The sequence below is a fragment of the Gopherus evgoodei genome, chromosome 1 (assembly GCF_007399415.2).
Source record: "Gopherus evgoodei ecotype Sinaloan lineage chromosome 1, rGopEvg1_v1.p, whole genome shotgun sequence".
NCBI lineage: Eukaryota > Metazoa > Chordata > Testudines > Testudinidae > Gopherus > Gopherus evgoodei.
In genome coordinates, this window is record NC_044322.1 from 201,620,838 (window position 1) to 201,643,703 (window position 22,866).

Below are 22,866 nucleotides of genomic sequence, written 5' to 3' on the forward strand. Positions count from 1 at the left end.
TTCATTGTTGTGCTCTGTTTCCATTCCCCGTAGTGATACTTAGTGCCCATGATGTGCCTACAATTGGTGAAATTTAGCCAAGGTGGCAACAGCAAAACTCCAGCAGAGTTGTGGTCTTAGTGCAGCTTCATTTGGTGCTTACATCTCTCTCTAAGCTCAGCCATTGATTAGGAATGCATTCCAGCTCTACAGCAGGAGGAAAACCTATCTTTGGAGCAGGGTTTCCTGGTTCGTCATAGACAACCCCATTTTCTCACTGTGCACTTTGTACAGTCAAAGTGTGAAACACTAACTAAAGCTCCCTGGTGCTTACGCTCTGTGTATGGTAACTCTGATTACTGCATTGTCTTGTGGGGAAGTAAATCCAAGCATGCTCATGAGAAGAAAATAGAGTACGATTGGCACGAATAATTCAGCTGTACAAATTTACAAAATATAAGCTTCTTAATGAAAAATAAATGAGAGCAACTACATTCTTATAAACAGGCACTTTCCTGGGCCTATAATATAAACACATCTTTAGATCTATCAAGAGCACCATTTAAAGCAGGTTTAAATTGCACAACCTGTCCACTAGGGATGATCAAGGACTCTCAAATTTTTATATTTATTTGTTTACATTTTTCCAGGCTGATTCCATGTCTCAAAGTCATTTATAGGGTTGACAAGATCTGGTAAAAACCTGGGCTCCTCACACATAGTATTTCCACTTCTGGATATTGGTTGGCCCTATTAATAACTATGACATAAAACCAAATATTTAGTCTTGTCATGGTGTTGGAAGTATGAGATTTTCAGTTTGGGTGGCGCTCTCTCTGAAGATTTTGCTACAACTGTGATACATTTTACATTTTTATGTTTTACAGAGTTAGACAAACATAAAAATAATTACATATATTTTTACCAAAGACCCCCTTTAAATTGTTGTATCTTTTCTAAGTGTGAGACCTGGCTCCTCAAACAACCAGAATGCATGATATAGCTGGCCAACTGTTTAGCTCTGATCTAAATTCCCTTTTTCTTTATAAAACCACAGTGGTGTGGAGGTCCACTACGCTGTCACATTTGTTGGGGAAGCCATCAGCAATGCCACCTGGGACCTTATTAACCTTCATTCCAACAAAGTGGAGGACAACTCCTTCATAGAACTTGAGGATAACCCAACTGTTGTGTACACAATCAGTGACTTCAGAACTTATATTGCTGAAATCCTTCACAAGAACTCTTTCCTTGAAAACATCTCTTTGACCTTGGACTCTGACTCTCTCCAGCTCATTAATGGTGTGTATTACTTAAGAAATGCTGTGGTCCATTAATCAGAATTTATGTTTAAAAAAGATGAAGGATATGGTGTGGGGGATTAGGAGCTATTCTCTCAAAAGGAGGAAGTTATATGTAGTGGTATGGTCCACAGGGCTCCTCCTTTTCTCCTGATTTTATCAAAATCAAAGGAGATCAATAGTGATAGGATCCTATCCCTAACCCATCATTTTAGCCTCTCTTAAATTAATTTAACATTGTGATGTATAATTTTTAAGGTGTGCATTGATGATTTCAATCATATGTCAGTAACTAAAGGAAATACAAATTCCACCCAAAATATATACTTTGTATGATATTGTATATCCTCTTACAGCAGGATGATGCTGATGACATTCTGTAAAAGTGAAATTCAGCTCAGTGCAGAGGGCCCTATGCATCACTTAAATGGAGTTCAAGTGATGCATAGGGCCCTCTGTACTAGGATGAATTTCAGCCTAGTAGTGCTGACTTGGACCCTGGCAGCACAGACCAGTGCCTGGTAAGTGCTGTCTTCTCCATGTCCTCTCTGTTACCAGTGGAAATTGTTATCTATCTAGGTTGTTATCCTTCCTCTATCCTTGCTTTAAGTGTGACTGATAAAGGGCATTGCAGACTCTCAATCACTCTGGTGAGCACTTTGAGAAGATCCTAGAAGCAAATATGAGATGGAGAGAGGAGAAATGAGTGAGGGTTTTATCCAGAGTACCCTGATGCTTCTACAAACAACTTCCGTGCAGTGCTAGTGTAACCTTTCACAGGATTCTCTAAGTGCAAATTGGGATGATAAATTGGACAATGGGCACCTTCAAATGCTGAATGTTTTCTTATTCTCTGCTTTTAATTATTTTCAGGCACCCCCAGATGTGACAGCAAAAAAAAAAGACAACGAAACACACTTGACATCATATAAACTACAATAACCATTCCATATGAACTGTGATTTAACAACTTATCTTTTGTTTCCACAGTGAAAGAAGTTCTCTCCCCTGCACCTGAAGACACATCCAGGATTACTGAAAACCCAATTGTTCTTGAGTCTCCAGAAATTGATCTTGTAAGTACATTTCTGCACTGCATTCTCATTCTAATGACTCTGATTTGTCCTTCAGCCGCATACTTACAAACACAACCGAATAGTTTAACTCTAAAAGGTGGAAGTATAGTCAGAATCCCAAAACACAGCTCTCTGCCATGTTTGAAATACAGAATGAACGCTCAGAAATACACACAATACCCATACAGTCTGACGAGAGAGCTCTGTTTTGAAAGTCTTCCTTTTGGGAAATATTTGGTCTTTGGAAAGTGGCATGCCTCATGCAATAGAAGCTGATCTGTTCTTTTCAGTACAAGCCAGTACTGTGTACTTGTTATAGCCTGTCTAACTACTTCTTCATTTTAGGATTCCCTTTTGGTTTCTTGTAATGTTTTGATTATGTATGGCTAGGGAAATGGTCCTCACAACTGAAGAGTATCATTTGAGCCTTTTCTTGGAACAGAAGAGGTAGATGTGAGGGGAAATTTCACCCATGGAAGAGATTAGATTAAAATATAACTCCTGTTCCTTCTTTGCAGCTGTACTGCTATCACTCAGAAGTGCAGTGCTGTTTTTATAAAAACAAACCTACATCTCAGTAACAGCAAAAGAAATATAGAAAAAGTTTGGCCAGTAGTTTCATTTTTACATGTCCAAGCTTGCTCCAAAGTTGAAGGCATTTAAGGCAACACCTGACTATATACGTATCAAGATAAACTGAAATTAAGCCACAAAATTCAGACACCGCTTCTGAACATCCCTGAATTTGGTGGTGATCCGATCTATGTTTTCATCTGGCCCATTATGCAGATAAGTGTGTCCAGACTCTCAAAACTAATTTCAGGCCAAGTCCCTGAAGTCTTCACTCAAGTAAAACTCGAATTGACTTCATATGAGTGTATGTTATGATGTACATTATATTAATATACAGTATATTAATATGTGTAGTATCACTGACTTCAGTGGGAATCTTTGACGGAATAAAAACTTAAGAAATAAATCTATGCAACCTAGAAATTTACATGGAATTGTCATAACAGATTGATTATGGTGAACAGCATGAATGTATTGGCTAATTTGTAGAGAATGGTTTTCTATATTTACTAGAGATGAGTGAATAGCTTAAAAATGTACCATACATGCATTAATAAAAGAAATAACTTTAGCTGTGCTTACATCTCTTCTTTGTTCACTTTCTGCAGATATTCTAGCAAATGAATTTGCAGCAATTCACTTTAATTGGATTTTTGAGAATATTTTCTGGAAGGGAATTATGAACTTGTAAAAGCAAGTATTTGCACCCATAAACATGATTCCAATAGCTCTGTTTATCCAGTCAAGAAATAGAAACAATAGCATGTGACCTACATTTCCAATCAAGAGCTTCAATTTTAGATATTGAATACTTGCAGCAAGCTGCTATGTGCAATGAACAATACAAAAATTATTTAATAAACAATTTCAATAAGGAAATCAAATTGCTTATGGAGAGTTTACAAACAGAAAATAAGGCTGAATTTTTTTTAATTGCTTAGTTGCAATATCTGTTCTTCACAGCTAAAGCAATATAGGGGAAATTAAGTGCCAGTGAGAAAATGAGTCCTACTATATTTTGTATTAGCCCCTCTGTAGAAATAGTTAAAATTTTAAGGACTCTATTTTAATTTCATCATATTTTTGTGGGACTATCCTGACTTCACAAACTGATCAGTAGCAGATATCAGTTAGCTTTAAATTTTACAAATCCCCATCACTGTCTCTCTCTCAAATCCTGCAGATAAGATTTGAACCAGAGGTGGTGGTTGTATAGGCTGGATTATTGAATGTAATGTCTTTCTGGCAGCAAGAATTGGAAATTTGGTATTTTTTTGTTTTTGCAGCGATCTGTCATATTAGTAAGCCATTCAGATGATATTGGCAAAAACAGAACTTGCCACTCTAATATTAAACTTGTTAATATAACATTGTACCATAACAAGAATCTTTGAAACACATTAGTTGTCATAAGAACACCTCTCTACATTAAATAAATGATGAAATGCAGTTCCTGGCACCTGCGTGCTAACATTTAAAAATTTTGCATTGAAAAGTTATTGATACCAGTTTTTATGTTTGTTCTTTTTAATACTTATTTTGCTAATCTTGGGAAAAAAACAAAACTAACCCTGATAGTTTTACATATATTGATGATTTTTGCTCATGAAGCACATAACTCGTATATTAATTTTCAATTAATTGATAGCTTGCAATTGCTAAAATGAAAACAGCCTACAAAGATATCAGGAGTGGAATAATGGCTAGTCATAAAAATAGGAAAGGCAAATACTTGTTAAAGAGCTGAACAAATAATTCACAAGAAAACAGCTTATTCTGTGAAATGTGCATTTTTTGGTCTGTTAACAAATTGTTCAAACACAGATAATTAAATTCTCAGATTTGTTCAGCATTTGCAAATTACTTCAGAATAAATCTTAGATATAGACTGTGAAGAGTCCATTGTGAGTGTTCACAATTCACACACCTACAGATTCATTACATAAATCATCTGGTATTGTTTCTATTCCCTTATTGGATGAATTATATAACTAATGTGTTCTGCAGTGTAATTTCCTAGCATCTACTCCTCTCCTTGGTGGAGTTCAAGGGCCTGCACTAGTGAATTACACTGCAGGATAAAGGCCCACACATCAGATTGCAAGTTTTACAACCAAAGATGCAATTTGAAATTGACAATTTGAACTCAGATGAGTCTTTGACAATTATTCATGCTACAGGAACGAGCACTGGTGTGCACATTGCCCGCCTGGTTTATTTTTCTGTGCCAAGGACTGGAAGCCACGCTCCTCAATTCTAGTCACAGATAACATGCTGGCCCCCTCTTTGGTCTTGGTTAAGTTAATCTCTCTGCATTGCTTTCTCTGTGTGCTAAATGGAAACAATACTTATCCTATCTCACAGAGGTACTGTGTGGACCCATTGTTTGAGGATAAAAAGTGCTAAACATTATGATTGTTATGATGCCCACACACTAGTATAGTGTAGGAAATAAAAAGAAAAGCTTTGAAATCAAATTTGCTTTTCACCATGTATGTTGTTTGTTTACTTTCTGCATTTCACTCAGTTTGGAGATGAAAAGCACTATGTAAGTTCTAAGCATTCTTCCTCTTCTTATAGAGTCCACTGTTTTAACAGGCTTTTTAAAAAAAGCGTGTGTTGTTACCCAAATATGTCTATGAACTACAAGAAGACAGCTGGGTTTCTATTCTACAGTCAGGGGCACTTGAGTCAGCCAATGGATAGCTTATAACGTTGTTTAACGTTGTGGCGACCCACGGGCCACATCCAACCCATGAGGACCTCCCATTTTGCCCACCACTGAGCATCAGCTGATCCTTCATGCCTGCTGGGAAGCAGCAGCTCAGCTTTCTTCCCCACCCTTCAGCAGCCTAGCCTATTCTTGTAGGAAGGGTGGGGGGAGGAGGAGGGGAGCCCTCCCAACTCACTCACAGGAGGGGCAAGAAAGAGCCTTGCAGCTCAGGGCAGCTCCACTCCCTGTTCCCGCCCTGTAATACCCAACGTGAGAGAGGAGAGGGAGGTGAACCACCCCTGGAGCCTTCCCCCCATGCCTCAGAAGGGGGAGGGGGACCCTGCTGCAGCCTCCCCCCAACCTGGGCTGTGAGGGTTGGGCAAAGAATCCCAGTAAGAGCAGAGATGAGGCTGGGAAGGCCACAGGTAAGGGGGGGGGAGGAGAGGGGGGGGACTGAGAGCAAGGTGGGGCTAGAGGCAAGAACTAATTGTTGGGGCTGGGCAGATGGAAGAGTTAGAAGGCAGAACTGATGGGGGCTGGGCAGATGCACTTCCATTTTATTTTCCCACTATTATCATGCTATGTACTTAATTTATAAACTTTAAATTTATATTTAAACACACTGAAGCTAGATTTTGTTGATACTTTTTGATTTACAGGGGTACACTTTTAATCAGGTGCTTACGTAACATAAAGCAATCGTTAATTGACGTGCTTTCATAAGTTAACTCGATTGCGTCCTGCACAGTAGTTTTTCAGAAAAAGAAGAAAAAGCCCACAGAGCAGCTGTTAAAATATCAGGCTATAAGAAAGGGAAATTAGATGTCCATTCACTTAATTTCTCATGAGTTTAATTTCCAATTTTAATTTAATAGTTTTAATAGAATTAATAGGAATAGCATGTTGTTTTAATAGCATTGTGGTGTATTTGTATACTTATTTTTTTTTTGCAAGATGCTGGCATGCTTAGCCTTTTATTTTGAGATAAATAAATACAATCCGGCACACCACTTTTGAATGTCTGTGATCCCTGGCAGGCTCCCTAGAGAGCAAACACCCAGAGAGCCCTGTGACCCTAGAGAGAGACTTTTAGCCTGTCAACATAAGCAGCTTCCTTTATCTGACCTGTGAAAAATTTAATTGAATATTACTGGTTTGTAACTAAGGATAAGAGTATGTCATGGAAGTCATTGATTCTGTGACATTTTCTACTTCAGCCTTGGGACGGCAGGATTGGAGCTCCCAGCTGCCACGGGGCTCTCACAGATCTCATCTACCACCGGTGACCGGGTGCCCTCACCTCTCCTGCCGCAGGGCTTTGGGCTCTCATCCCTCATCTGGCCCATTCTGTCACCATTAGTTTTAGTAAAAGTCAGGGAGAGGTCCCTGACTTTTACTAAAGATAACCGTGACAAAATCGTAACCTTATTTATAACATATCAGTAAATTCTTTCAGTTGATAAAAGGAAAACAGATGGGCATAAGTAGTGCACATTCTAATCCACATGATCCCACTGCTATTGAATATCATTTCAAAGAATGCTGCTGTTCTCCTCTAAAGAATCTGTATATGATCCTATCCTTTGGAATGAACATGGGCTGACTTAAAATGTAGGTCACATGCATGATGAGGCATATGCAGCCCTTCCCCTATAACTTACTAACAGAGGCACCCACTGCTAATCTTTGCAGTTTGGAACCTCTTGATACTGCATGTTATCCCCTAATCAGGGAAAAAGAAGTCCATCAAGCAGAAGCTGCTACTAGTTAACAATTACTATATTAGTTAGCATATTGTGTGGAGTCCTTATGCAGACACAAGTCATACAATAATAGGTTATTATGGATTTATCTTTCAGGATAATGCCCTTTTAGCTGAGTGGCCCTCTGCAGATACAACAACTACAAGCAATATCTTGCCACTTGATTTCACCAAACCAGGTTTCACCATTGATAGTGAACAGTCCAATAGCAATGAAATCTGGTTAAGATCTGAAAACCTGGACTCTGAGAACAACTTGAATTCAACACCAAAGGCTGTCCTCACTTCTTCTCCTGGTGTGATGAGTCTAGAGGAAGGGGGCCAGATTCTTCATTCTTGCACCCCATCAATATTAGAAAATGGCTCTTCTGTGGACTCTCAGGAATGGCTGTCTATCCCTGCTTCTTCAGAAGATGGTAAGTTACTTCATTTCATTTACAAAAGTTGAAGCCTGGGTGACAATGTTACCTTGTGCTCAGGAGCCAGGGCCCTCCAAAACAACTTCCTAGAAACTCCTATGTATTCAGTCAGTTTCACCTTCAGAATGTGCATGTGACTAAAAAGAACCAACTTCTAAATTTAAATGTTTATAGCAACTAATAAGGCCTGTTTGTCCCTAAAGAGATTAATGGTGTATGTATGATCCCCGTTATTCCATTTCACAGGAACACTGCCAAGTAGTTTTAGCTGGACACAGCAGTAGATAAATCCACAATAGATACTTCTAACTTTGGCATGTAAGGAGATCAATGTATTTAACGGGGAAAAACAGAGTTACTGATCCTTGGGGAGATAAGAGAAAGAGAGTTTGACAAGTTAAATTGCATAAGCTGCAACTAAATGAAAATTGTTGACTTTGTGTTTGAAGATGCTGGAGTGCCGGAAGGCTTTCTTCTGCCTTCCAGTCTACATCCTCATCTTGCGTCAAAAGAAATGCCATCCACAGACACTTCTGTGGTTCCTCCAACTTCTATACCAACAGTGATCTCTACAGAGAAGGCAAGAGAAGCCATGCCCATTGACGTAGACTCTATATCCCATGACAGTCTGGAGGACGGAGAAGTATATTTAGAGGTGAACCCTCTGCAACCCGATCTGTATCCAGGAGGAGAAATTATGTATGAGGATGGATCTGGATCAGCATTTGATGCTTCAGGTCAAGAGGCATGGCCATGGGGCATAGCAACATTAGAGCCAGTTGTCTACCATCTTCCTGAAAGCTGGCTGAAAGATAAAAATGATTCTCCATTAATCAGAGCACAGGATACTCCTGAGGAACAGATCCTAGATTATATCATTGATTCTTTAGATAAATTAAATGGTAATCCTGAGGATGGAGGCATGACCAATGCAAGAGGGGAATTCACTGATGACTCTGAATCAAACGTACCTGGACTTTCAGAAACGGCAACTCAGCAGGTGCCTATGTTATGGACAGAAGAAACCTTGAATATGGAACTGTCCATGGAAACATCAGAGGCATCAGGCATGTCTGATTATTCTTCATCCATTGCATATGAGCCCTCAGTGGACTATTCTTCTTTAGATATGGCAGATGAACAGACCTCCATCTCACCACATGAAAAAGATCACTCTATAGAAGGTCATCTCCTTACATCTACAGGGACATTCAATGTAAAACAAGCTGATGATTCCAGCGAGGATCATCAAATAATTTATGAAGCAGTAGGAAACCAGAATAGGGAAGGGACAAAGTCAGAAGAACCATCCACAGTAATCCAGTCGGGTGTAGCTATTTCAATAGGACATCAAGACATGGATTCCTCATGGTCTGGGCTCCTCACGCCAGAAACAGTCCTGACAGCAACTCCTGTGATGGAAAAAATAGTCACTGATGTTTTAATGGAGGAGCAGCAAACTCCAGATTTGCACTTCACAACTCAGCAAGCTTCTGGATCACTTGCTGTGAAACCAATAAATATTTGGCCTACTCACAACACTGTAAGGGTGCCTGAGAAACCTGCAGATCAAGACATGCAATCTGAAGCACCGACCACGGTTGAAGTTTCAACCATAACACCTTATTTACTGGAGCTGGCCACTGGTTCAGAGGATTTCACTGGACTGTCTGGTACAGACCATGACACTAGAACCCCTAGTAGCTTAAATATGGCAGTGGGTTCTTTTGCAACAGTGACTATAACAAAGACTCCTATTGGTTCTCTGTCCAGTTTCCCTACTACACAATATACAGTATCTCAGCCTACTGTTAGCTCAACAAAACTGGGGGAGGACATGACTACGAGAGTACAGGATACTTCAGTGGAGCTGGATCATGTGGGCACAATGTTGTATCCTCATGAGATGAACCTGGAAGAAAGAAGTATGACTGTTAGTCGCATGGAGATATCTACTAATGTCCACTCCACAGAGATGGCCAGCGTAGCTTGGCCCACGCATGCAAATCGCAACACTACCAGGTCCTCACGAGCTTTAGTGGTGTTCTTTAGCCTCCGTGTTACCAACATGATGTTTTCAGAGGACCTATTCAATAAAAATTCTCCAGAATATAAGGCACTGGAACAACGATTCTTAGAACTGGTAAGATTCACTTTATAATTAATATCTGTTACTAGCAGTTACTATAAGCCCCAAGTTAAAATCTTTTCTTACAGTGCATGTAGGTAAAGGGGGGAAAGAGACACACAGAGGAAGTGTTTGCAACAAAATTACAGCAGCCTAGTACATCCCACAGGTTGAGAGTAACTCATATTTGATAGTGGATGTTATTTTTATCCTGTAGTGGGAGAATTTGGTTGGAAAATGTAATGCTTTTATTTGAATATTAGTGTCTCAAATGTTGACATTTCACTTGTGTATGGGAAAGATTTACCAGGGTAAAAATAAGCCTCTTAAATACTTAGTAATAGTGGGACAAATGCTTGGCTGCTGTAAATCATGTATTTTAATTGCCTCCACTGGCTCCTTGTGTTAACACATTTCCAAACAGTGCTTTCATTTGCTCTATCAATGGGTAAAATAATTGGGAGTGCAGAGTGATACATTATTGGATGCTCTCACCTGTTTTCAGATGCTTTTTATTTAGAACAACTATTTTATTAAAGCTGTAGCTCAGTGAATTAAACAGCCTTTAGATCTACTGATCTCTTAAATAGCCAATGGGTAGCAGAATGCCACAGGAGTCATTATCAGATTTTAAACTGTAAATCAAAAGTTTGTCTGGAGTAACCACATGTATGAAGGGTGATACCCAAGAGATAAGTCCTGTTATGTAGTCTGAGCTTGCTTGGATCAAGATGGAGCACTGCATCCAGTGGGATGCACTTCTATTATAGAACAAGAAGCGTGCAGTGATTTGCTCTATATTATGAAAATTATGTGAATCTCTCAGGCTCCTGATAAGCTGCCAGTAAGGCCTTAGCTGGGTAAAAGTTTTGATACCTTTTTTTGAATGTGATTGGGATGAAATGTCTAGTCTCTGTGTGTGATGTAATAGCATTGCCATGGGCGTAGACGACAGATTCAGAAATAAATCTTCTATCATTGTGTTTATATAGCAGTTCAGATATTGTGTTTCCTACATTGCAGCTGGTTCCCTACCTCCAGTCCAATCTAACAGGTTTCCAGAATCTCGAAATCCTGAACTTCAGGAATGGCAGTATTGTGGTGAACAGCCGCATGAAGTTTGAAAAACCTGTGCCTCGTAATGTCACGAATGCGGTCTATATAATTCTGGAAGACTTCTGCAACACTGCCTACCAGACCATGAACCTGGCCATTGACAAGTACTCCCTGGACGTGGAATCAGGTAATGACAGTGTGAGAGTGCTGCCAGTGCAGTGAGTAGCGTCTGCTAAGTCAAATATGCTTGGGGTTCAAAAACTGAGCAGACTCTCTCAGTGTCTTAGAGAAGAGCACCATCACTCTTCTCAGCCTTGGTGTCAGCAGAGTGTTTAAAACTGTGAAAACCAATCTGTTTAGCGGGGCAGATTAAGGCAAAGTGGGACCAGCATCCACCAAAACTTTACGGCCTCCTGGAGAAGTTTGGGGCCATGTTTGGTGCTGACTTGCATCCTATGCGACTCCACCAACTTCACTGTGATTGCAGGCAGAGGGAAGGTTAGATCATAGAATTTGGCCTGTTTTTCCCAGCCTCCCTCCCACTCCAGCACACTCGTGTTCCTGGCTCCCTCATTTGGCTGGACTCTTCCATGCAGTTCTTCCTAGGCAGATCCTTCCTCCCAGAAATAACTCATTCAAGGGTATAAATATACTGGGAAATTGCTTCCTGCTAGAACACAATGTTGAGTCATGGCATTAACACACTGTGTAGATAGGGTTAATGTCCTGGCAGCTGCTCCTGTTTCACTGTAACAAACATGTTAATTATCATAACTCCTCAGGTCACTATCTAATATTACATAACTTATCACTGTAGATTGACTCCAAGTTGGACTTCTCTCTTCTGGACATTCTTGCATCTTTAATCTAATTCCCAAAAGATGATGAATTTTTACTCTGGAATTCTGGGTCTGATCTCAGTAACAGTGAAAAAGATCTTTCCTTAATCAATTCCTCTGGTTATGGGGTGGGGTGTTGGGGAGAAGCTGTTTTCTATTTTGTCTTCCTCTATTTCCAGAGATAATTGTGCAAACACGTGATCTCCAGGAGATACCTCACCATAATACAATGCTTGCAATTAAGGAGTCAGCATTTGCCAAGAGTTAGCATAGATTAGCAACGGAGAAATATTTTTCCCTATACTAAAAACAGGAAATAACTGTGATACATATTGGCAAATGGTGATTACTGCATTGAAGTAGCTTGTCTCTCACAAGAGAGGGGGAGAGATGATCTAATTTGGTTAGAAAATCTTCAGTATTGATTTTTAAACTGTCCTTAATAATTAATGTCAATTGATGGTTCAGATTTCAGTGGATGTGGTGATAGATCAGGGATCAAAGGAAGTGCAGGCTCTTCCTCTGTGTGCACACATTGTCTAGCACACTGTGCGTACTGTAAGGATACATACAAACCTCACTACGCTCTTCCCAGGGCTATAATACAGCTCTTCTATAATGAATAGTGCTGGAGTTCAGCTGTTTTTTAAGCAGAGAGTAACTTTGAGAAATGGCAAAAGTTCCAATGATGGAAAGCATGAAAGAGGCAGCATAGTCCAGTGGCTAGAGAACTAAAATGGGGGATAGGAGACCTAAGTTCTGTGCTCAGCTCTTCCACTGACTCACTGTCTAGTCTTGGGCAAGTCACTTATCCCTATATTATAAACGGGAACGTGGGGTACAAAGAGGTTAACACCACATACATATGCTCTTTGGCAAAGCTCTTTCAGATCTATGCATTAGAAATGCTATATTTGTACTAAGAATGACCAGGAGTCTTGAATGATCTCCACGGTTGGTTTTCAGTATGGTAGATAACAATGCTCATTGATGTAGAGTAGACCAGGTAGCTAAAAACTATCCAACCTGTTATCTACATTCTCTGTCTCTCTCTGTTTTCAGGAGATCAAGCTGATCCTTGCAAGTTCCAGGCTTGCAATGAGTTCTCCGAATGCTTAGTAAATCGTTGGAGTGGTGAGGCAGAGTGTGTGTGTTATCCTGGCTATCTAAGCATTGAAGGATTGCCCTGTAACAGCATCTGTGACCTGCAACCAGACTTTTGCCAAAATGATGGGAAGTGCGACATAATCCCAGGACAAGGGGCCATCTGTAGGTATGTTATCCTTTGTCTTAGTGGCTTTCAGAAACAGGAAGTACAAACCTTGCTTCCCTATTCTATATCCCCATCCCCACAAAAAACTGAAACAACAAAATGGCATAATGTTGAGTGTAATGACAGAGGTCCCAAATGATTAGCACTCAATCCATTGTTTGATGTATTCATGTGGCAAAATGTTACAAATCATCATAAAGGTCACTTCGTTGGTTCTTTTAGAAAATTCAGATTTGTTAAAAATGGTACTCTCAATTGAGGAGAAACCAATATGAACAAATATCAAGATGGGGGAAAAAATCCTGTACAAATGATCAAAGACCCGAACAAACAGAGCCGTTTGTTTTCAGTTTTTGAAAGATGCTGGCCTACTCTGACAGGCAGTCTATGCTGGCATGATAACCTACACCATTATCCAGGTAATTGAGAGTGACTAGCAAAACGAACAATAGGATGATGAAGGCTAGATATTTAATAAATTTTTGTTACCAGAGACTTGAGGCCTGATTCTGGTGTAAGTCTAAGTACTTTAGTGGGATTATTCTGATTTATACAACTGTATGAGGAGAACTATCATGATTTTTGCTCCTCAACCAAATTCCAGTGTTCCTGCTACATATTAAAAATATGTAATTTTCTTATGGGAAACCATGACAATATATAAAAAAATAAACACAGATTTCAAAGCAGGGGGTTGGGTAGGGAGAGCTGATGCAAGAAAAAGGAAACTCAACACACTAATCATTATTTGACTAGAAAAAAAGTCACCTGCAATAAGTATTAAGATCTCAGGAATTAGGATCCATACTTGACTCACATAAGAGTTACAACAACCAACATTAGAGAAATTAAATAGCTTTAAAACATCCCTTTTTGTAGTCTTAAAATGTATGTCTTTTAACCACAGATGTGTATTATAGATTTAATTAGATCATCTGTAATATACACACATACCACACTTTTGTCAAATAATTAATATTTAAAATTCCCTACAAAAAATATCCCCCTATATTTGCTAAATGGCACTCCCGTAAAATTCTTAAACAACCTTAATTGGCATGTTAGCAACAGAAAGTTTAATGCTTAGTAATTACTCAAGGCAGCTATAGTAGTAAAGTATCTCATTTTTTTTCCCATTGATCTCTTGGTATTAGTATTTAATTTTCATGTTTCCTTGTTTTTTTTGCTGGTGTGGGGGATTACAGATGTCGTGTAGGTGAGAACTGGTGGTACAGAGGAGAGCACTGTGAAGAGTATGTCTCGGAGCCATTGGTTGTGGGTATCGCAATTGCTTCAGTGGCTGGCTTCCTTCTTGTGGCATCCGCTGTCATTTTCTTCCTGGCCAGGACCCTTCGAGACCAGTACTCAAAAAGTGACACTGAGGATTCATTAGGGTATGTAGAGCATCTAAAGTTCTAGAGCACTATTGGCCAGCAGCTACAGCTCCAGTGCGAACCCCAAAATTACAAACCCGAGTAACAAAAGGTGGATGTGCTCAAGGGTTGCAGGCATAATCTCCACCACTTCTTGCAGTTGATTTTCTAACCTGCCAGCATTGCTACAAGTGAAGATTTAACTTCAGCCAGCTAGCTTTCCTCCAAGCTCAATTTGCATGCAAACACTGGGTAAGTATATCCAAAGCACCAGTGAGGTCAGATGAGGCAGAGGATTATTATACCAATTATATTATACCAGTAAAAACCAGCAGGATCTTATTAAAGGGGACAAGACAAAGATGCCACATTTATTATGATAACAATTTGATTCATGACTAACAACTAATATCTTTAAAAGCAGCAAAGAATCCTGTGGCACCTTATAGACTAACAAACGTTTTGGAGCATGAGCTTTCATGGGTGAATACCCACTTTCTCAGATGCAAGGAGCTGCATCTGAGGAAGTGGGTATTCACCCACGAAAGCTCATGCTCCAAAATGTCTGTTAGTCTATAAGGTGCCACAGGATTCTTTGCTGCTTTTACAGATCCAGACTAACACGGCTACCCTTCTGATAACTAATATCTTAATTCTTATACACACACACATTATACCTAATACCTACACACACACACACACACACACACACACACACACACACACCAGATGTTCTGCAGCTGCTGCATAGTTACCAGTCCTGAAGATAGCTTAAGTTCATAGCTTGATTTTGTAGCTTGGGTTCGTAGCTTGTGGCGGCTAACTGTCCAGGAAAGCCGGGCACAAGGACAAGCTGGATCTCTGTTGGGCAGGCACTGATGTCCTTCCATGTTGGCAGCAGAATGTTACCCAGAGTCTCTCATCTCACCCTTCTTTTTTATAGGCTTTTAGTTTGAATTCAAAGTTTATAGGTCTTGCTGTGTCACGCTGCCTCTGGGTTTAGATTGATCACCCATCAATTGCAGGCGTGACTTTCAGCCTTGGACCTGGCTTTGACCTTCCTTCTGTTGTTCTGTTGTCTTTTTCTTTTTAGGGTGGATGCTTCTTACTTTGTTTAGGGCTGTTGTCTAGGTCTTCAGCCGTTGGTATTTGAACTTTATCTCATCAGGACAGGCTGGGGCTGGAGGTTGATTCCATCATTCATACATACCTCATTCACACATCTAAACTAAACTAATAAGGTTACAGCAGGGTTTGCAAAAATGAAGGCTGGAGGAAGCTTTTACAAAATGGAGTGAGTGTTTTAAAATGGGGTTTGAATTACAATATGGAACAGCATTTATCAGTTCTAACGGGATATGGAGCTGGATGTCATCAGTATATGGCAGAAACCAAAGCCTGTATTGCCTCACTTACCCTTCTACCTGCATCATCTGCACAAGAGGGATGGGTTTGCCCTGAACTTGTATGAGCAAACCCAAAGATCCTGTGAGCAACTGTCCAAAAACCACTCTGGGATTTCTTGTAGAGAAGGAAATGTAACCACTCACGGCCATCCACCCTATCTGCTCCTGCTAGGGATTGCAGATGTGTCAGCAGCACCAAAGACAGCATGAAAAGCTGATCTTCATCCATTCCTAGGATGAGATAAACCATCACCACCTCCTGCATAGTTTTTTTTTTTTTGACTTTCAGGCCTGAAACTAGGTTGACTGAGGTCAAAGAAATCCCAGGACTTCCAAGTTACCTCATCACAGCCTCTGAAGCTCCCTTCACAAATGGAAATTGGATGCAAGGTCATTAGCTGACCAGGTTGTCAAAACACTGTTTTTGAGCAGAGGCCTTTGTTAAGGAGAGCTAGCAGCCTACCCCCAAAAGGAGGCAGTGGCAGTCGACACAGACAGCATGCCCACTTCTCCCATGGCCTCACTAATCCAGAGGGACGTGAGTTGAACTCCACAGCTCTTTCCTAAAATACCCTGAAGATGTTTTGAAGAGCACTCTGAAAGACTGCAATACTTGACCTCTGTCTCTTGTTTTTCTCTCTCACAGGCAGGGTGATAGCCTCTCCTCCATTGAGAATGCAGTAAAGTACAACCCTATGTATGAGAGTGATACCACTGGGTACAGCCACTACTATCGGAGATACCCACAGCTCACCTCGTACAGCTCTACCAGTGCAGAAACATCCACAGACTACAGCAGTGAAGAGATAAGGCACATTTATGAGCACAGTGAGCTCACAAAGGAGGTGGGTGACTTTGTAGCTTTGCTCCCCGCAGTGCCAGGTGGTGGGACTATGACCGAGCCTTGTTAGGTATCTTAAAGCTGCTGGAAACTATACAACTCCTCCCAGCACTTGTGCTCAGAATACAAATACTAGACTTGTGACTGCACTCTGTGCAGATGTTTGAGAGGGAGATGGCTTCTTGCCTCCTTTGTGTACACACAGGTAGAGCTAAATTCTGGCTTGTAAGGAGTTTCACACGGTTGAGCAGCTGCACTTTTAAATATTTTAATGGAGCTTCAGTTAAAGCTATTCCTGTCCTAGCAGAGGCACACTACTGGACATTTTTTTTTTAAGTTGGTGTCCTCCCAAAAGGCCACTTGTCTTGGCTGCCAGCTCCATCCCTGGAGGAAGCAGTGCCTTCTTTCAGAGCTGTCAAAAGCTAGAATCTCCTCCAGGGATGCACACATGCTTTTAAATGTTTAGTTCTTAATAGAATCTTCTGCAAAGTTCAGGAGTGTTGGCGCATTTCCACATTTATATGTAGACAGACAAGTGTAGTCAGCAGCAATGATGCTGATCTGGGAGCCTGCAGATGAGGGGTCTAGTCTCAGTTGTTCTGGCAATCTGGCTCTGAAGCCTTGAGCAAGTCAGATTGTCGCTACTGTACAGATGGGGTAATGGGGTCTATGATGGAAATGCTACTAATGCCCTTCTGTACAATATTCATCTGCAGATCTCAAAGGTGCTCTGTAACAGTCCTAGTTATAATTTAAATGTGGGAGACAGCAGGTCCCAGGAAGGATGTTATCCTGGAGTCTGATTTCATTGTTGAGGCCTTGAACTGAAATACTGATTTTCTATGTTTAATTGAGTAAAATTATTTTTACTTTAATTTCCCCCAGTTTTAAAATCTGTATAGAACTTTCATAAGTCTAAAATTAAAGCTACAGCCATTTTTATCACCTTGGATTACCAGTAGTGTTGACCAGTTTAAGCATATACATACATATATACACACACACACACACACACACACACACACACACACACACACACACACACACACACACTCTAGAAAGAACTGTTTTTGTCATGTCTAAAAGAACATACCTTAAGGAATATACTTTCAATGACCCACTGCTGTGAAGGGGTTTTTTAAGCTGTATTTTCAGTAGTTTGTATGGCTGTCGTAAGTATTGTATAAAGGACAATTGTCATTCCTATAGTCTCTATCAATGTAGGGCATAATATTCTCTCACTCTCACTGCTGTGAATTATGAATAATTACATTGAAGTCTATATAGTTACTGGTAAAGATGAGAATCAGACCCACATTACTGGACATTCTGTTTGCGTACACACGCAAGGGTAGCCTCTTTTGAGGGTAAAAGATTTTCTCCATTCCTAATCTCTCTTGACTTTTACTAAATTGTATTAATAGCTTCCATCGATATTAGCAGACATACACTAATTTTGAAGAGTTGCTCCAATTTTACTAAGAAAATAATGACTAGAATCCCTTTTAAAGTGTTCTGCAAATTATTTAAACTGAAGGCTATACATGCCCAATAATTTACAAAATGTGCCCAATTCCAGTGTTTGTTCCTTTACTAGGAAAGTATACAAGTCAGCTGTAATGCAGAGTAAAAGTGGCCCAACTTTTCAGTGTTATTTTTTAGTATTTAGAGCTGTGCACTTTATTTTGGTTCCTATAATATTATTGTGTGTCTTGTATTACAGGAAATCCAGGACAGAATACGGATTATAGAGCTTTATGCCAAAGATCGGCAGTTTGCGGAGTTTGTTAGACAACATCAAATGTAAGTGAAATGTGTTCTCTGAATAACATTCTGGCAGTTTTCCATGTGCTTGTCTCTATTATATTTCCTGTGAAAGTCTCCTTTCTAAAGCAAGGCAAGGCAGGCTGTTCTGGGGGCGTGGAGGGGGAAGAGATGGGCAATACAGTTTGGTTGCTCATGTACCTGGGGATGTTGGGCATTTCTGTCCCAGATTCCTCATCTGAAAAGTGGGGAGGAGGAGGATGATACATCATTCGGATGGCATAGCTAGTTAGATTTGATCCAATCTCCCTTTTCAGGCTAGATTCCCCTTAATTTCAGTGAGAATCTTACCTGAATAAGAATGGCATGATTGAGACTTAGTATTTTCATACCATGTACAGACTAATATTTAGCCCTAATTCCTCTTAGATTTAGTCATTAATCATTGGCACTGAACTCTTCCAGTGTTTTGCTAGCAGCTGATTGTGTTACTCTAATTATTCATCTTATAAGGTGCAAATAGACAACATTAAAAGGGATACTAATACTGTAATCCAAAAACCATATTCATATTAGGCATAACTAGCTCTGTTATGTTCATAATGTTTCACCCAAGTACTTTTCAGTAACCAGCAATCTATTAATTGTCTTACTGTAAATAGAGCTTGCTTGAACTAACAATATACTCAAAACAGGTAAACACTAGCCTATTCCCCCCTGCAAGTAGCCATGGGTACTAGAGCAGGATATGTGAGACCTTATATCTAATGGGGAATAGTCCTTGACAGACACAAACAGCTTCAAAAGATTGTTGTTATTCCTAAGAAGAAATGATTAAATCAATAATATACTTGTTGTCCCAGGCAGGGCTGACAAGAGGGGGCTGGAAGCGGGTACAAATTAGTGGCACCCAGCTTCATCAGCTGTTTAGCCAGTCTGCCCTTGCTGGGGGGCCCAAAATTTTTTTTTTCACTGAGGCCCGAACCCGCTCTTGGCTGCCCTGGTCCCAGGGTAAAATACTAGTTCTTGAGCCACACCACAGATCATATTGTGCATAACGCCCATTGAACTGGTTTGTTGCAAATGTACATTTGATCTGCATATATGGATCAGAGGGAGCAATTTACTCTGACCAGTGCAATTTCCTGAGATGTGTCAAAGGATGAGACTCCCAGAAAAACAACTGTTAGAGGGAGAGATTCTTCATGGAAAGGGAACAGTGAAGCCAGGCCTCTTGCCTAAATTTTCAGGATTGGCTAGTGATTTTGGGAGCGCAGCACCCAAGATTTAAGTTCCTCCGAGATGTCAAGTTGGGCATCCAAAAACATTAGTCATTTCTGAAAAAAAGTAGATCAGGCAACAGAAGCAAATGGGTACCAGAGAGGCATGTGACATGAAATAATTGCCTGTGTTTTATGAAACAGATTAACAGAGCCTTTTCAGGATCTCTGGTTAATATTCAGTGGTTTCTCTTCAAAATTGGAGTTTGAAAACTGTCAGACAAGCAAATTTTACCAGTTTGTCAGATTCAGCACTGCAATGAACTAAACACTCAGTCACTGGCAGAGAGTATTATCTGGAATCGTGGGTCCCATAAAATTATAAACCTGTCATGTTAACATCTGAACTTAGTCTCCACAGCTTCGGGGACTCAAGGCCTGCTACTGGAAATTCTCTTAGAGACAGGAATCAGTAGGTTGCTCTATACTAGAATCAGCTAAAAGTAATCTAACTCATTCTAAATATATTTTAATAATCATATTTTAGGTTTCTATAAATGTGTTCTAAATAGTACTTTCTGGTCCACAACAAAAACTAGGAGATAAGATTCCCATAGTTTTAGCAATTTTGTGTATTTCTGGAAGGCAAGTACTACACTGATAATCTACTACTACCCTAATACTTGCAATTCAATTTATTACTGCAGGAGTTTTTAACCTTCATAAAAGGTACAATAGATTTCTAATAAGTGTAAACACATAAGAGGGCTTACAATGATAGAGACCTGATGCAAGCAGTTAATAGATTATGAATTTCTACCTGTTGCATTAGTGCTATTTTAGCTATCTGAATGTTTGTTTAAAACAGCTGTAATTTAAGAATATTGGAGTAAAATATTTCAGGGGAATAGATTAAAAGTAAAGATCTGTCAGCTACAGAAGCAAAATGTTGTGGGACCAACAAGTCAGGCATTTCAAAGCTGAAATTCCTTCATTTTAAATACGGGCCATAGTTATTCTAAATTAAACATCTTTTAAATTTTCCACAGCTGGAAAGTAAGAAGGGTTGCCCTGTTATGAGCTTTGAAACAAAGCCTAGAGAAAAATGTAATCACTACTTGTCTGTCTGTTTTTTTCATTTCAGGAAGCTGCTTTAAAAAAAAAAAATTGAAACCAGAAGAAGTTTTGTGGAAGATGACCTTGTTGCCCTAGTAACAGGGCACAGATGTAACTGCAAAGTTACGTATAGTCTTTATCTTAAACACTGCTGGTTGGATGCAGATGTTTTCTAAATGAATGATTAACTGTAAGAATGTTTATCTCTGGCTTTTCTGAGTACAGTTATGGGTGACGAGGTCATGAAAATTCACTTTTACTTATCAGGGAAAAAGCAGTTCCTGAACTGGACGTTGAAAATTTGTGCATGTATTTTCTAATCTCAGAGATTTTTTGCTTGGTATGCAAAGAAAAAGTTAAACTGAAATACAAATTTTTAAATGTTAGTCTGGTCTTTTCCTCTCTCACTGTGGATGTTTAGAGGTTTCAAAAGTAAAATATTATCGGGGGAAATATTTGGGGTGTAGGTAAGAGGTTTGTAGGATGATACTGGTTCTGCACAAGTGATCCTAGCATTATTTTGATATGGCCCAATACTAATCCCAGACAAAATGTATTACTGTCTAGCTAGAGAAATTTGTTTTGTTTGTTGCTCACCGATTAAAATAAATAGTCACATACTTCATAATGTTCAGCTTGCAGCTCTCATGACAAATCTCATGTCTCTTTAATCGCTTTTAAGACAAAATTCAATGTTGCTGGCTTTCAACTGCAAGATGTTAGCTTGGGGAGATTGTGCAGTACTTAGTGGTCACTACCACAAAACATACTAGAATGAGTATTTGTTCTGCTTCTCTCCCAGTTCCAGACTCGGGAAAACAAGGGCTAGACCCCCTCCCCGTCTTTGCAGAACATTTCTAGAATATTACATTACTAACTATCATCCTAAATTATTTTAAATGTAGAGAACTTTTATTTTTTGCTTCTTTAGGTTAATGAATGCAGTATTTACTGTACAGTTATTTTGTTCCCTATGATTGGTTATTTTCATAAGTCTTTGTAGCAAAATTAAGCCCTTATCACACCATTCCTATTGTTTATTCCCTTGGCACTGAATTTTTCTTCTTAGAATTGTATACAGCCATCATTCAGCCAATTAAAATTCAGCTGACATATTTGAATAGTACACTAGTCAATCACTAGCTTTATTTCAAAATCAGACCCTGTTTACTTCCACATTTGAGTCAGATATTGTAGTATTTACCTGTCAATACAGTTTATAGTTTTGCCTCCCCCCTTTCAGATGTCAGCAACTTCTACTGGGGAAAAAAAAGTGACCTCACTTCTGGCTTAGGGGAAACCTAAGGTTAAACCTTTAAACTGCTTTCCAGATTTAATTACTTAAACAAATTTATCTTTCTATAAAATCTGCTCTTAAAAATGTGCTTCCAATGCAAATTTGGACCTGTATTTTGAACCCTCAAAAGTTCCTATGGGTTTGGTACAGCTTATTGAGAGGGAAGGTGCCAGCATGAAATTTGGCTCTGGATCCAGGTTTAAAGTCCAAGCTCAGGGATATTCACATCTTTAGTATTTAATACTAAACAGTAACATTCTCCCACCTGATTTAATACCTACTGAACAATGAAGTTAGTCCAGAGGCCCACCAGTGCCAACAAACCCCTCCTCACCACTTTTCCAATGCATATTACAGTTTAGTCATGGTGAGAGCTACTTACCTTCCTAACTTAAGACAGCTAGGGGGGACTCCTGTGAAGAAAAACACTTCTTCCAAATGTTTTTAGCTGGTGTGGGAGAACATTTCACCAGACTGGTGAATTATCCTCAATTTCCATGCCAGGGGTAAGGACTCATGGCTTAAGTGTAAAGCTGGAAATCAACTTTTAACAGCCCATGAACAGTAATTGGGTGGTGCTTAGTAATGCTGTAGTCAGTGAGCCAGATTCTGTGGAGTAGTGATATCACTAGGTGCTGCGCTGTCTGCATAATCTGTTTTTAAAGATGACTTTCGTGGCTCTACTGCAAAGATGATCCTCTGGCACTGTAAAGATGCACTACTTTCCCTA

The 22,866-nt window shown here is 39.7% G+C and overlaps 1 protein-coding gene across 1 annotated transcript in view; it reads left to right on the forward strand.

Moving 5' to 3' along the window:
- The window catches only part of IMPG2 (interphotoreceptor matrix proteoglycan 2), a 106,401-nt gene extending 83,870 nt beyond the window's left edge, over nt 1-22,531 (forward strand). The window contains exons 13-22 of the mRNA XM_030582514.1: nt 1,037-1,281; nt 2,271-2,356; nt 7,502-7,820; nt 8,273-9,966; nt 10,975-11,194; nt 12,909-13,119; nt 14,325-14,513; nt 16,545-16,743; nt 18,463-18,542; nt 20,868-22,531. Coding sequence (XP_030438374.1) covers nt 1,037-1,281; nt 2,271-2,356; nt 7,502-7,820; nt 8,273-9,966; nt 10,975-11,194; nt 12,909-13,119; nt 14,325-14,513; nt 16,545-16,743; nt 18,463-18,542; nt 20,868-20,880 — 3,256 coding nt within the window. The 3' untranslated portion in view covers nt 20,881-22,531. The remainder of the gene's footprint in view (nt 1-1,036; nt 1,282-2,270; nt 2,357-7,501; nt 7,821-8,272; nt 9,967-10,974; nt 11,195-12,908; nt 13,120-14,324; nt 14,514-16,544; nt 16,744-18,462; nt 18,543-20,867) is intronic.
- The last annotated feature ends 335 nt before the right edge of the window (nt 22,532-22,866 follow it).